The sequence below is a fragment of the Poecile atricapillus genome, unplaced genomic scaffold (genome assembly GCF_030490865.1).
Source record: "Poecile atricapillus isolate bPoeAtr1 unplaced genomic scaffold, bPoeAtr1.hap1 scaffold_345, whole genome shotgun sequence".
NCBI lineage: Eukaryota > Metazoa > Chordata > Aves > Passeriformes > Paridae > Poecile > Poecile atricapillus.
Window position 1 is genome coordinate 21,823 of NW_026709142.1, and position 12,794 is coordinate 34,616.

At 64.7% G+C, this 12,794-nt stretch overlaps 1 protein-coding gene across 1 annotated transcript in view; it reads right to left on the minus strand.

Annotated features, from left to right (window-relative positions):
* The window catches only part of LOC131574482 (E3 ubiquitin-protein ligase HUWE1-like), a gene marked incomplete at its 5' end in the record, with an annotated part of 28,931 nt that extends 16,601 nt beyond the window's left edge, over window positions 1-12,330 (minus strand). Inside the window, 14 exons of the mRNA XM_058828952.1 lie at window positions 25-175; window positions 2,570-2,670; window positions 2,769-2,868; window positions 2,964-3,032; window positions 4,037-4,084; window positions 4,192-4,269; window positions 5,085-5,147; window positions 5,802-5,954; window positions 6,029-6,235; window positions 8,146-8,244; window positions 8,983-9,055; window positions 10,689-10,746; window positions 11,504-11,830; window positions 11,990-12,330. Of these exons, the coding sequence (XP_058684935.1) occupies window positions 25-175; window positions 2,570-2,670; window positions 2,769-2,868; window positions 2,964-3,032; window positions 4,037-4,084; window positions 4,192-4,269; window positions 5,085-5,147; window positions 5,802-5,954; window positions 6,029-6,235; window positions 8,146-8,244; window positions 8,983-9,055; window positions 10,689-10,746; window positions 11,504-11,830; window positions 11,990-12,330 (1,868 nt within the window). The remainder of the gene's footprint in view (window positions 1-24; window positions 176-2,569; window positions 2,671-2,768; window positions 2,869-2,963; window positions 3,033-4,036; window positions 4,085-4,191; window positions 4,270-5,084; window positions 5,148-5,801; window positions 5,955-6,028; window positions 6,236-8,145; window positions 8,245-8,982; window positions 9,056-10,688; window positions 10,747-11,503; window positions 11,831-11,989) is intronic.
* Window positions 12,331-12,794: the final 464 nt, after the last annotated feature.

A 12,794-nucleotide genomic window follows, 5' to 3' on the forward strand; every position in this document is an offset into this window, starting at 1 on the left:
TGAGCCCCCGGGCCCGGCACGCACCGATCATGGCCTGGATGCAGTTGCGCACCAGCACGGGCAGGAAGCCGTGGTAGGACGCGGTGCCCGTGCAGTCGATGATGCTGCTCAGCTTCGGCGTCCGCTCCAGGTGAACGATCGACGTCAGCGTGCGCAGGGACGCCGCCTTGATGTCCTGGGGACACGGGGGGACAGGTGAGGGACATGGGGGGACACGGGGGACATGGGGGGGACACGGGGGGACAGGTGAGGGACATGGGGGGGACAGGGGGACATGGGGGGGACACGGGGGGACAGGTGAGGGACATGGGGGGACAGGTGAGGGACACGGGGGGACAGGTGAGGGACACGGGGGGACAGGTGAGGGACAGGGGGAACAGGTGAGGGACACGGGGGGGACACGGGGGGACAGGTGAGGGACATGGGGGGACAGGTGAGGGACATGGGGGGACACGTCAGGGACACGGGGGACAGGTGAGGAACATGGGGGGACAGGTGAGGGACACGGGGGGACATGGGGGGACATGGGGGGACAGGTGAGGGACACGGGGGGACAGGTGAGGGACATGGGGGGACAGGTGAGGGACACGGGGGGACAGGTGAGGGACACAGACGGGACAGGTGAGGGACACGGAGGGGACACGAAGGAGACAGGTGATGTGACAAGTGATGTGACAGATGATGTGACAGGCAATGTGACAAGTGATGTGACAGGTGATGTGACAGGCAATGTGACAGGTGAAGAGACAGGTGATGTGACAAGCGATGTGACAGATGATGTGACAGGTGAAATAACAGACAAGACATGTGAAACAACAGGAGTACAACAGGTGTAGGACAGGCAGAGCACAGTCAGGTGACAAGTGTCAGACGAGTGAAGTGACAGGTTCAGTACAGCTAAAGAACAGGTGCAAGACAGGTGACAGCACAGCTGACAATGAGGGACAGGAAAGAGAACAGGTGAGGGGACAGGACACAGGACAGGTAATGCCACAGGTGATGGCAGAGGTGACAGTACAGGTGACGGGACAGGTAACAGCACAGATGAGGGCACAGATGACAGCACAGGTGACGGTGACAGTACAGCTGACACCACAGGTAAGGGTACAAACGATGGCACAGGTGACAGCACAGGTGATGGGACAGGTAACAGCAGAAATGACAGTACAGGTGACAAGACAGGTAACAGGACAGCTGAGAGCACAGGTGACGGGACAGGTGACGGGACAGGTGACAGCCCAGGTGACAGCATAGGATACAGGGAACAGTATAGGTGACAGTACAGGTGACAGCCCAAGTGACAGCACAGGTGACAGTACAGGGTACAGGTAACAGCCCAAGTGACAGCAAAGATGAGAGTACAGGTGACAGCATAGCTGACAGTATAGGGTACAGGTGACAGCCCAGATGACAGGTGACAGCCCAGGTGTGTCCCAGGTGTGCCCCAGCTGACAGCCCAGGTGTGTCCCAGGTGTGCCCCAGGTGACAGCCCAGGTGTGTCCCAGGTGTGCCCCAGGTGAGTCCCAGGTGTGCCCCAGGTGACAGCCCAGGTGACAGCCCAGGTGTGGCCCAGCTGACAGCCCAGGTGTGCCCCAGGTGACAGCCCAGCTGACAGCCCAGGTGTGCCCCAGGTGACAGCCCAGGTGACAGCCCACGTGTGCCCCAGCTGACAGCCCAGGTGTGCCCCAGGTGTGCCCCAGGTGACAGCCCAGCTGACAGCCCAGGTGTGCCCCAGGTGTGTCCCAGGTGTGTCCCAGGTGTGCCCCAGCTGACAGCCCAGGTGTGCCCCAGGTGTGCCCCAGGTGACAGCCCAGGTGTGCCCCAGGTGTGTCCCAGGTGTGCCCCAGGTGTGTCCCAGGTGTGCCCCAGGTGACAGCCCAGGTGTGCCCCAGGTGTGCCCCAGGTGACAGCCCAGGTGTGCCCCAGCTGACAGCCCAGGTGTGCCCCAGGTGTGCCCCAGGTGACAGCCCAGCTGACAGCCCAGGTGTGCCCCAGGTGTGTCCCAGGTGTGCCCCAGGTGTGCCCCAGGTGACAGCCCAGGTGTGCCCCAGGTGACAGCCCAGCTGACAGCCCAGGTGTGCCCCAGGTGTGCCCCAGGTGTGCCCCAGCTGACAGCCCAGGTGTGCCCCAGGTGACAGCCCAGGTGTGCCCCAGGTGTGTCCCAGGTGTGCCCCAGGTGTGTCCCAGGTGTGCCCCAGGTGTGCCCCAGGTGACAGCCCAGGTGTGCCCCAGCTGACAGCCCAGGTGTGTCCCAGGTGTGACCCAGGTGTGCCCCAGGTGTGTCCCAGGTGTGCCCTACGTGTGCCCCACGTGTGTCCCAGCTGACAGCCCAGGTGTGACCCAGGTGTGACCCAGGTGTGCCCCAGGTGACAGGTAACAGCCCAGGTGTGCCCCAGGTGTCTCAGGTGTGCCCCAGGTGTGCCCCAGGTGTGCCCCACGTGTGTCCCAGCTGACAGCCCAGGTGTGCCCCAGCTGACAGCCCAGGTGTGCCCCAGCTGACAGCCCAGGTGTGACCCAGCTGACAGCCCAGGTGTGTCCCAGGTGTGCCCCAGGTGTGCCCCAGGCTCACCATCAGCTGCTTGTCGGTGATCTGCAGCACGTCCACCAGCTCCTCGATCAGCCCGTTGTACAGGATGCTGTTGGCCGACTCCTGCAGCGCGTTGGAGTACACTGCAGAGAGAGGGGGGGAGGGGGGGTCACCCCACGCTGCCCCCCCCGGGCCCCCCCCGAGCCCACCCCCCAATTAACGAGCCCCTAACGAGCCCCACCCAGGATGGAGATGGCGTGGAGCCGCGCCTGCACCGCCTGCAGCCGCTTCTTGTGGTTGGAGAAGCCGTGGGCCAGGCGGATGTGGGTGAACAGCAGCATCTGGGGGGGGGGCACAGAGAGTTTGGGGGGGTCAGGGAGGGTCTGGGGGTCACCCCCTGAGCTGGGGGGGGTCCCCTCGGGGTCACCCCACGCACCTGCTTGTCCTTGGGGATGCTGTACATCTTGGTCAGGGACTCCATGATCTCCGAGGGGCTCTCCGAGATCTGCGGGAGGGGAGGCTCAGAAACTGCGGGGAGCAGGGCAGCGAGGTGGGGGGCAGAGGGACAAACTTGGGGGGCAGAGGGACAAACTTGGGGGGCAGAGGGACAAACTTGGGGGGCAGAGGGACAGAACTGGGGTGTAGGGGACAAAATTGGGGTGTAGGGGACAGAATTGGGGGGCGGAGGGACAGAACTGGGGGGCAGAGAGACAAACTTGGGGGGCAGAGGAACAGAACTGGGGTGTAGGGGACAGAATTGGGGGGGCAGAGGGACAGAATTGGGGTGTAGGGGACAAAATTGGGGTGTAGGGGATGAAATTGGGGTGTAGGGGACGAAATTGGGGTGTAGGGGATGAAATTGGGGTGTAGGGGATGAAATTGGGGTGTAGAGGGCAAAATTCAGGTGTAGGGGATGAAATTGGGGTGTAGGAGACAAAACTGGGGTGTAGGGGACAAAACTGGGGTGTAGGGGACAAAATTGGGGTGTAGGGCACAAAACTGGGGGCAGAAGAACAAAATTGGGATGGGGAGGAACGAAATTGGGGTGGGGAGACAAAATTGGGGGCAGAGGAACAAAACTGGGGGACAGAGGGACAAACTTGGGGTGTAGGGGACAAACTTGGGGTGTAGGGGACGAAATTGGGGTGCAGGGGACAAAGCTGGAGGGCAGGGGACACACCTGGGGGACAGGGGACACACCTGGGGGACAGGGGACACACCTGGGGGGCAGAGGGACACACCTGGGGGGCAGGGAACAAAGCTGGGGGGCAGGGGACACACCTGGGGGGCAGAGGGACACACCTGGGGTGCAGGGGACAAAGCTGGGGGGCAGAGGGACACACCTGGGGGGCAGAGGGACACACCTGGGGGGCAGAGGGGCACACCTGGGGGGCAGAGGGACACACCTGGGGGGCAGGGGACACACCTGGGGGGCAGGGCAGGGTGTGTGGGGGGTCCCTGACCCCAGCCAAGCCCCCCCCCCAAACACAGGTGCCCCCCCAGACTCACCTTGTCCAGCTGCTCGATGTGGATGTAGTGCAGGGTGGTGCTGGTGGCCTGGGGGGGGCACAGCAGGTCAGGGGGTGGCCCCCGGGTGTCGGGGGGCTCCTGGTGTCCCCCCCAGGTGTCCCCAGGTGTCCCCAGGTGTCCCCAGGGTCACTCACCCTCTTGTCCACCTTCACCTCGACGCCCGGCTCGGCGTAGAACTCAAAGTGCAGGGTGGTGGCACTGGGGGGGTATTTCTGGGGGGGGGACAGGACAGGGGGGACAGGGGGGGTCACAGCAGGGTCACCTCACCTGGGGGGACCCTGGGGGACACTGAAAGGGGTGGGGGGACCCCCAGGATGGCACTGAGGGCCCTCAGGGGGGGACAAAGGCGATGTTGGGATCGGGGCACACCGAGATGGGACAATGTCACACGTGCCAGAGGGACACCTGAGGCACAGGTGAGGCACAGGTAACCTTGGGACCCCCAGGACAGGCACAGGTGAGCTCTGGGACCCCCAGGACAGGCACAGGTAACCTTGGGACCCCCAGGACAGGCACAGGTGAGCTCAGGGGACCCCCAGGACAGGCACAGGTGAGCTCTGGGACCCCCAGGACAATCACAGGTGAGCTCAGGGGACCCCCAGGACAGGCACAGGTGAGCTCTGGGACCCCCAGGACAGGCACAGGTGAGCTCAGGGACCCCCAGGACAGGCACAGGTGAGCTCAGGGGACCCCCAGGACAGGCACAGGTGAGCTCTGGGACCCCCAGGACAGGCACAGGTGAGCTCAGGGACCCCCAGGACAGGCACAGGTGAGCTCAGGGACCCCCAGGAAAGGCACAGGTGAGCTCAGGGGACCCCCAGGACAGGCACAGGTAACCTTGGGACCCCCAGGAAAGGCACAGGTGAACTCTGGGACCCCCAGAAAAGGCACAGGTGAGCTCTGGGACACCCAGGACAGGCACAGGTGAGCTCAGGGACCCCCAGGACAGGCACAGGTGAGCTCTGGGGATCCCCAGACCAGCCCCAGGTGCCACAGGTGAGCTCAGGGTGCCTCAGGTGCCACTCACCATCATGTGCAGGTCCCTGCAGCACTCAGCCAGCCCGAATCCGTTCTCCTTCCCACCCCAGCTCTGCAGGGAGACCAGCCCAGCTCAGCCCCGCCCTGCTGAGCCCCAAAAACCCCAAAAACCCCCCAAAAACCTCCAAAAAATCCCCCCCCAAAAATCCCAAAACCCCCCAAAAAACCCCCCAAAAACCCCCCCAAAAAACTCCAAAAAATCCTCTAAAAACCCCCCAAAAAACCCTAAAAACCCCCCAAAAAACTCCCCCAAAAAACTCCCCCAAAATCACCTAAAAAACCCCAAAAAATCCCCAAAAATCCTCAAAACCCCCTCCCCAAAAAAACCCCCCAAAATCCCAAAAAAATCCCCCAAAAATCCCCAAAAGACCCCAATAAAAACCCCCGAAAACCCCCCAAAAAATCCCCAAAAAAACCCCCAAAAAAACCCAAAAAACCCCCAAAAAAACCCAAAAACCCCCCAAAAAAACCCCAAAATCCCCCCAAAAAACCCCCCAAAATCCCAAAAAAATCCCCCAAAAATCCCCAAAAGACCCCAATAAAAACCCCCGAAAACCCCCCAAAAAATCCCCAAAAAAAACCCCAAAAAAATCCCCCAAAAAACCCCAAAAAATCCCAAAAAAAACCCCAAAAAACCCAAAAAACCCCAAAAAAAATCCCCAAAAAATCCCCCAAAAATCCCCAAATCCCCCCAAATGCCCCCCACCTCGGCCAGGTGCTGCAGGCGGGCCAGCAGGGGCCCGCGGCGCTCGGAGCCCAGGCGGGTGATGTAGTTGGAGCGTTTGCTGAACACGTAGAGCAGGTTGAGCACGGCCAGCACCACGTGCATGTCCGAGGAGGCCAGCAGCGTGGTCAGGTGCTGCGGGGACAGGTGTGCCAGGGCTCAGGGCTGTGCCAGGGGGGGCTGGCACACCTGGGGAGGGTGGTGCCCACCTCGATGGAGCTGTAGAGGTGGCGGGAGAAGCTGTACTCGATGAGCAGAGCGGTGAAGTTGAGCAGGGCCAGCAGCAGGGCTTTGAGGGGCTGGCGCTCGGGCCGGTCGCAGGCCAGCATCCAGCTCATGGCCTCCACCGGCCGGCCCGCCTCGGCCAGCAGCGCGTCGAAACGGTCCAGCAGGTCCACCCAGTGGTACAGCTCGCACTGGGGGGGAGATGTGGGGCTGGGGGCTATGGGCTGGACCCCCTGAGCCCCCCACGGCATGGCCTGGACCCCCTGAGCCCCCAACCCAGCCCCACACACCCGCTGAGCTGCCTAACCCAGCCCCCCAACACAGCCACTCAAACCCACCCAGTGGTACAGCTCGCACTGTGGGGGGAGATGTGGGGCTGGGGGGTATGGGCTGGACCCCCTGAGCCCCCCAGGGCACAGCCAGGACCCCCCCTGAGCCCCCCAACCCAGCCCCCTCAAACCCACCCAGTGGTACAGCTCGCACTATGGGGGGAGATGTGGGGCTGGGGGTACGGGCTGGACCCTCTGAGCCCCCAACCCAGCCCCACACACCCCCTGAGCCCCCCAACACAGCCCCCTCAAACCCACCCAGTGGTACAGCTCGCACTGTGCGGAGAGATGTGGGGCTGGGGGTACGGCCTGGACCCCCTGAGCCCCCCAACCCAGCCCCACACACTCCCTGAGACCCCCAACCCAGCCCCCCAACCCAGCCCCCTCAAACCCACCCAGTGGTACAGCTCGCACTGTGGGGGGAGATGTGGGGCTGGGGGTACAGGCTGGACCCCCTGAGCCCCCCACGGCATGGCCTGGACCCCCTGAGCCCCCAACCCAGCCCCCCAACACAGCCCCCTCAAACCCACCCAGTGGTACAGCTCGCACTATGGGGGGGAGATGTGGGGCTGGGGGTACAGGCTGGACTCCCTGAGCCCCCCACGGCATGGCCTGGACCCCCTGAGCCCCCCAACCCAGCCCCACACACCCCCTGAGCCCCCCAACCCAGCCCCCTCAAACCCACCCAGTGGTACAGCTCGCACTGTGGGGAGATGTGGGGCTGGGGGGTATGGGCTGGACCCTCTGAGCCCCCCAGGGCACAGCCAGGACCCCCCCTGAGCCCCCCAACCCAGCCCCACACACCCCCTGAGCTGCCTAACCCAGCCCCACACACCCCCTGAGCCCCCAACACAGCCCCCTCAAACCCACCCAGTGGTACAGCTCGCACTATGGGGGGGAGATGTGGGGCTGGGGGTACGGGCTGGACCCCCTGAGCCCCCAACCCAGCCCCACACACCCCCTGAGCCCCCCAACACAGCCCCCCAACACCCCTGAGACCCCCAACCCAGCCCCACACACCCCCTGAGCCCCCCAACCCAGCCCCACAGCCCCTGAGCCCCCAACCCAGCCCCCCAACCAGCCCCTCAAACCACCCAGTGGTACAGCTCGCACTGGGGGGGAGATGTGGGCTGGGGGCTATGGGCTGGACCCTCTGAGCCCCCAACCCAGCCCCACACACCCCCTCAAACCCCCAACACAGCCCCCAACCCAGCCCCCTCAAACCCACCCAGTGGTACAGCTCGCACTGGGGGGGAGATGTGGGGCTGGGGGCTATGGGCTGGACCCCCTGAGCCCCCCACGGCATGGCCTGGACCCCCTGAGCCCCCCAACCCAGCCCCCCAACCCCTGAGCCCCCCAAGGGCACGGGCTGCAGCCCTGAGCCCCCCAACCCAGCCCCCCAACCCCGGGAAAGGCTGCAGGAAATTCAGAGCCCCCTCCTCACATTCCTAAACCTCCAGAAAACTCCAGAACGGCCCCACCCTGAGGCTGAGAGCTCAGGGGGGCTCAGCCAGACCCAGGGACCCCCTCCCCATTTCAGGGACACTCTGGGGGTGCCCCCTCCCATTCTGGGGGGTCCCAGGGTGACCCCCCCGTGGCTCTGAGCGCTTTGGGGATGAGCTCAGAGCCACCCTGACCACACCAGAGGGAACCCCTTGGGAAATTCCCACCTCGTATCAAGACCCCCACAAGGTTTTGGGGACCCCCCCCGGGTTTTGGGGCCCCCCCCCGGGTTTTGGGGACCCCCCCCGGGTTTTGGGGACCCCTCCCACCTTGCCAATGTTCCATGTCTTGATCTGCTGCAGCTCTGTCACCAGCTGCTCGTCGCTGCAGCCCTTGAGCTTCTCGATGAGGGCCCGGCAGTCGGCGGGCTGGGGGCACAGGGGGGGCTCAGCACTGTCCCCTCACGGGGTCCCCAACGCCCCCCAGTGTCCCAAACCCCCCCCAGTGTCCCCAAAATCACTGCCCCGACACTCCTTGAGTCCCCAACACCCCCCCAGTGTCCCCACACCCCCTCAGTGTCCCCAAAATCACTGCCCGACACTCCCAGTGTCCCCAAACCCCCCCAGTGTCCCCAAACCCCCCCCAGTGTCCCCAAAGCCCCCAGTGTCCCCAACACCCCCCATTCCCTTCCCAATGTCCCAAGCCCTCAGACATCTCCAATTCCCCCTCGAGTGTCCCCAAGCCCCCCCCAGTGTCCCTGAGTGTCCCCAAGCCCTCCCGAGTGTCCCCAAGCTCCCCCGAGTGTCCCCAAGCCCCCCCCAGTGTCCCCGAGTGTCCCCAAACCCCCCCCGAGTGTCCCAAACCCCCCCGAGTGTCCCCACCCCTCCCTGAGCGTCCCCAAGCCCCCCCCAGTGTCCCAAGCCCTCCCCGAGTGTCCCCAAGCCCTCCACCGAGTGTCCCCAAATCCCCCAAGTGTCCCCAAGCCCCCCCCAGTGTCCCCAACCCCTCCCCAAGTGTCCCCAAGCCCCCCCGAGTGTCCCCAAGCCCCCCCCGAGTGTCCCCAAAACCCCCCCCGAGTGTCCCCAAGCTCCCCCCGAGTGTCCCCAAGCCCTCCCCAAGTGTCCCCAACCCCTCCCCGAGTGTCCCCAGTGTCCCCAAGCTCTCACCGCCTCTGTGGGGGTTTTCTTCAGTTTCGTCCGATCCACTTTCATTTTGGGGGTTCCGGTCCTCGTGCTCCGCCTGCGGCCACACGGGGGGGAGAGGAGGAGGAGGAGGAGGAGGAGGAGGAGGAGGAGGAGGAGGAGGAGGAGGAGAAGAGGAGGAAGAGGAGGAAGAGGAGGAAGAGGAGGAAGAGGAGGAAGAGGAGGAAGAGGAGGAAGAGGAGGAAGAGGAGGAAGAGGAGGAAGAGGAGGAAGAGGAGGAAGAGGAGGAAGAGGAGGAAGAGGAGGAAGAGGAGGAAGAGGAGGAAAAGGAGGAAGAGGAGGAAGAGGAGGAAGAGGAGGAAGAGGAGGAAGAGGAGGAAGAGGAGGAAGAGGAGGAAGAGGAGGAAGAGGAGGAAGAGGAGGAAGAGGAGGAAGAGGAGGAAGAGAGGAGGAGGAGGAAGAGGAGAAGTGTCACACCTGGGCTGCCCCCAGAGGGACAAAGCCCCCCCGACAGGGCCCAGATATCCCGACAGGGCCCAGATATGCCGACATGCCCTCGCTGTCCCGCCAGAACCCAGCTCTCCTGACAGGGCCCCTCTATCGCGACAGAACCCCTCTATCCCGACAGGACCCCTATCCCGACATGGCCTCGCTGTCCCAACAGAACCCAGCTCTCCTGATAGGGCCCCTCTATCGCGACATGACCTCACTGTCCTGACAGAGTCCTTCTATCCCACCAGAACCCCTCTATCCCGCCAGAACCCAGCTCTCCTGACAGGGCCCCTCTATCCCGACAGAACCCCTCTATCCCAACAGGACCCCCCTATCCCGACAGGACCCCCCTATCCCAACAGACCCCCCTATCCCGACAGGACCCCCCTATCCCGACATGGCCTTGCTGTCCCAACAGGGCCCGCTGTCCCAACAGAACCCAGCTCTCCTGACAGGGCCCCTCTATCCCGACATGGCCTCGCTGTCCTGACAGAGTCTCTCTATCCCAACAGAACCCCTCTATCCCGACAGTACCCCCCTATCCTGACAGAACTCCTCTATCCCGCCAGGACCCCCCCCTATCCCGACAGGACCCCCCCTATCCCCGACATGGTCTCGCTGTCCCAACAGGACCCCCTATCCCGCCAGGACCCCCCTATCCCGCCAGGACCCCCCTATCCCGCCAGGACCCCCCTATCCCGACAGGACCCCCCTATCCCGCCAGGACCCCCCTATCCCGCCAGGACCCCCCTATCCCGACAGAGCCCCCCTATCCCGACATGGCCTCGCTGTCCCGACAGGCGCCGCGGCGGCCGCTGCCCGATGACGTCGCGGCCCCGGCTGAACAATGAATGTGCAAAACCCCGCCGTGCCCGGGGGGGGGGGTCCGCAGGGAGCCCCCCCAAACCTCACTGCCCCCCCCCACCCCGCCTCAATTAACCGGAGCTGTAATTAAGGGCTGTAATTAGGGGCTGTAATTAAGCGCTGAGGCGGCCGCGTGCCGGGGCTCCCCCGCCCCCCCCTCCGGTGCTCCCCCCCCCCCCCCCCGCGCCCCGGCCGGTTCGGTGACAGTGACGCATCAGAACGGGGGGGGGACACCCCAAAAAACGGCCCCCCCCAAACGGGGGAAGCGTCAAAAATAAACCTGAAACTCCATCTCGTTTTTAAACCCCCCCAAAAAGAAAAAAAAACCCTCCCCGAGGAGAGACCCCCCCCCCTCACAAAATAAATTCCCTTACCGGGAATCACTCCCAGTCCATCCTCGGCACGGCCGCTGCGAGGGGGGGGAACCGGGAGCTGCCGGGGGGGGGAAATTGGGGAGGGGGCTGTGAAATATTGAGGGGTTTTGGGGGTCCCCAATGATGGGGGGGTGGGATGGACGGGGGGGGATTGGTGGGAAATTAAGGAGAAATTAAGGATCCCCCCCCCCCTCCCCAAATTACGGCGTGGGGGGGGGTTTAACGCTAAAAGCGCAGGCCTGAATGGCTGTAAAATGTTAAATAAAAGGGAAAAAGCGGCGGGGAGGCAACGAGGAGACCCCCAAATGCTGAAGGGTGTGAAAAAAGGGGGGTCCTAAAAGGGGAGCTGCAGGAAACACGGCCCTGGGGAATGGGGAAGGGGGGGGCACCTAAAGGGGTCCCCAAAATGCGGGAAAACCCTGAGGGGGACCCTGAGTGATGGGAGGGGGCTGAGGGAGAGCGGGCTCCCCAAATGACGAGAAATAAATAAAGTACTGCTAAATACCGGAGAATCCTGAGAACGTGAGAAAGCTAAATTAAAGGAGGGAGGCAGCCAAACAGCCGAAATCCCGGCGGGAGCGCCTGAGCCCCCGCCAGGGGGTCCCGTAGCGGGGGAGGCCGCGGGGGTCGCGGGAAGGGGGGGCCGTGAGGAAGGGAAGGAGCCCCCAAAATCACGGGAGGCCGCTGGGGAGTGGGGGGGGCGGTGGGAGGGGGGGGGGCGGACCCCTCATGACGGAGCCGGGCGCCATCCCCTCTATGCCGGCGGGCCCCGCAGCGGCACCGGGCCGAGCCCCCCGCCCCGCCGGCCCCGGTACCTTGAGCGGGCGGGGAGAGCAGGGGGGGGGGGTCAGAGCCCGGCCCGGGCCCGTCCCGCCGCTGCCGCCGCCGCCATCTTACACTGAGCCCCGGCCGCGGCCCGAGATCCCGCGAGAGTCGCCGCAAGTCCCGCGAGAGCGGCCGGCGGGACGGGGAGGAGGTGGCGCCGAGGGGCGAGAGGGAGGCGGGGCGAGGCCGCCGGCAGCCAATGGGAATGCGAGAGGCGCGGCGGCCAATTCTCGCGAGAGCGCGCCTAGCGGCGGGGCGGGAGTTTAGAGAAGCCTCGCGAGATTTCCGTGAGGCGAGTGGGGGAGGGGAGGCGGCCCCTCACGGATCCCGCCTCGTACCGGAATGGGGGGGAGGGGAGGGAGGACCGAGGGGTAAAGGGAGGGGGGGGGGGAGGGGAGGCCCTGCCCGCCACAGAGCGGCTCAACCCCCCCCCGCTCCCCTTACAGGCCGCGGGCCCGCGCCGTTCCCTCACGCACCGGCACTCACCGGCACGCTGATGAGGAGAGCGAGATCTCGCGAGGCGCCTGCGGCAGCGCGGCTTCCCGAGCCTCGCGAGAGGCGCGCGGAGAAGAGGAAAAGCGAGAGCGGCCACGGAGAGCGGCCCCGGGCCGCGGGAGGGGGGGGAAGGAAGGGAGGGAGGGGCGGGGGGAGCGGCGGCCGCTGCCTCAGCGGCGGGAACGGCGGCGGCGCGCGCGGCTCTCGCGAGAGCGCCGGCTGCCAGCGGCTCTCAAATCTCGCGAGATTGGCGAGAGCGCCCCCCCGGCCGGAGGACAAGATCTCGCCCGAGGTCTCGCGAGAGCTGCCGGGGCGGCGCGCGCTGTGGGGGGGGTGTGTCACGTGACCCGGGTCGTTTTTTCACCAATTCCGGTTTTTTTTTTTTTAATTTTTTTTTTTTTATTTTTATTCTACAAATACAAAACGAGGGGGGCGGGGCCGCGGCTCCGGACACGCCTACAAAACAGGGGCAGCCATGGGAAGCGGCCCCGCCCCGTCAATCAACCTGAAGACACTTTGGGGAGGGGCAAAAAAAAAAAAAAAAAAAAAGCCCAGCAGGAACCAATCAGAGATGGCCCCGCCCCTCCCGCCGCTGTGGGGCGGGCTCGTCCAATCGCCTGAGCTCCTGGAGGCGGGAAATGAGAAAGCCCCGCCCCAGCTCATCCCACAGCCAATAGGAATGCGGGAAGGGCAGTGGGCGGGGCCAAGATGCAGCCCCACCCTTTTGGGGGCGTGGCCGTGGCGTTGTGGGTGTGGTTTATGTGGACACGCCCCTTTTACCCTACA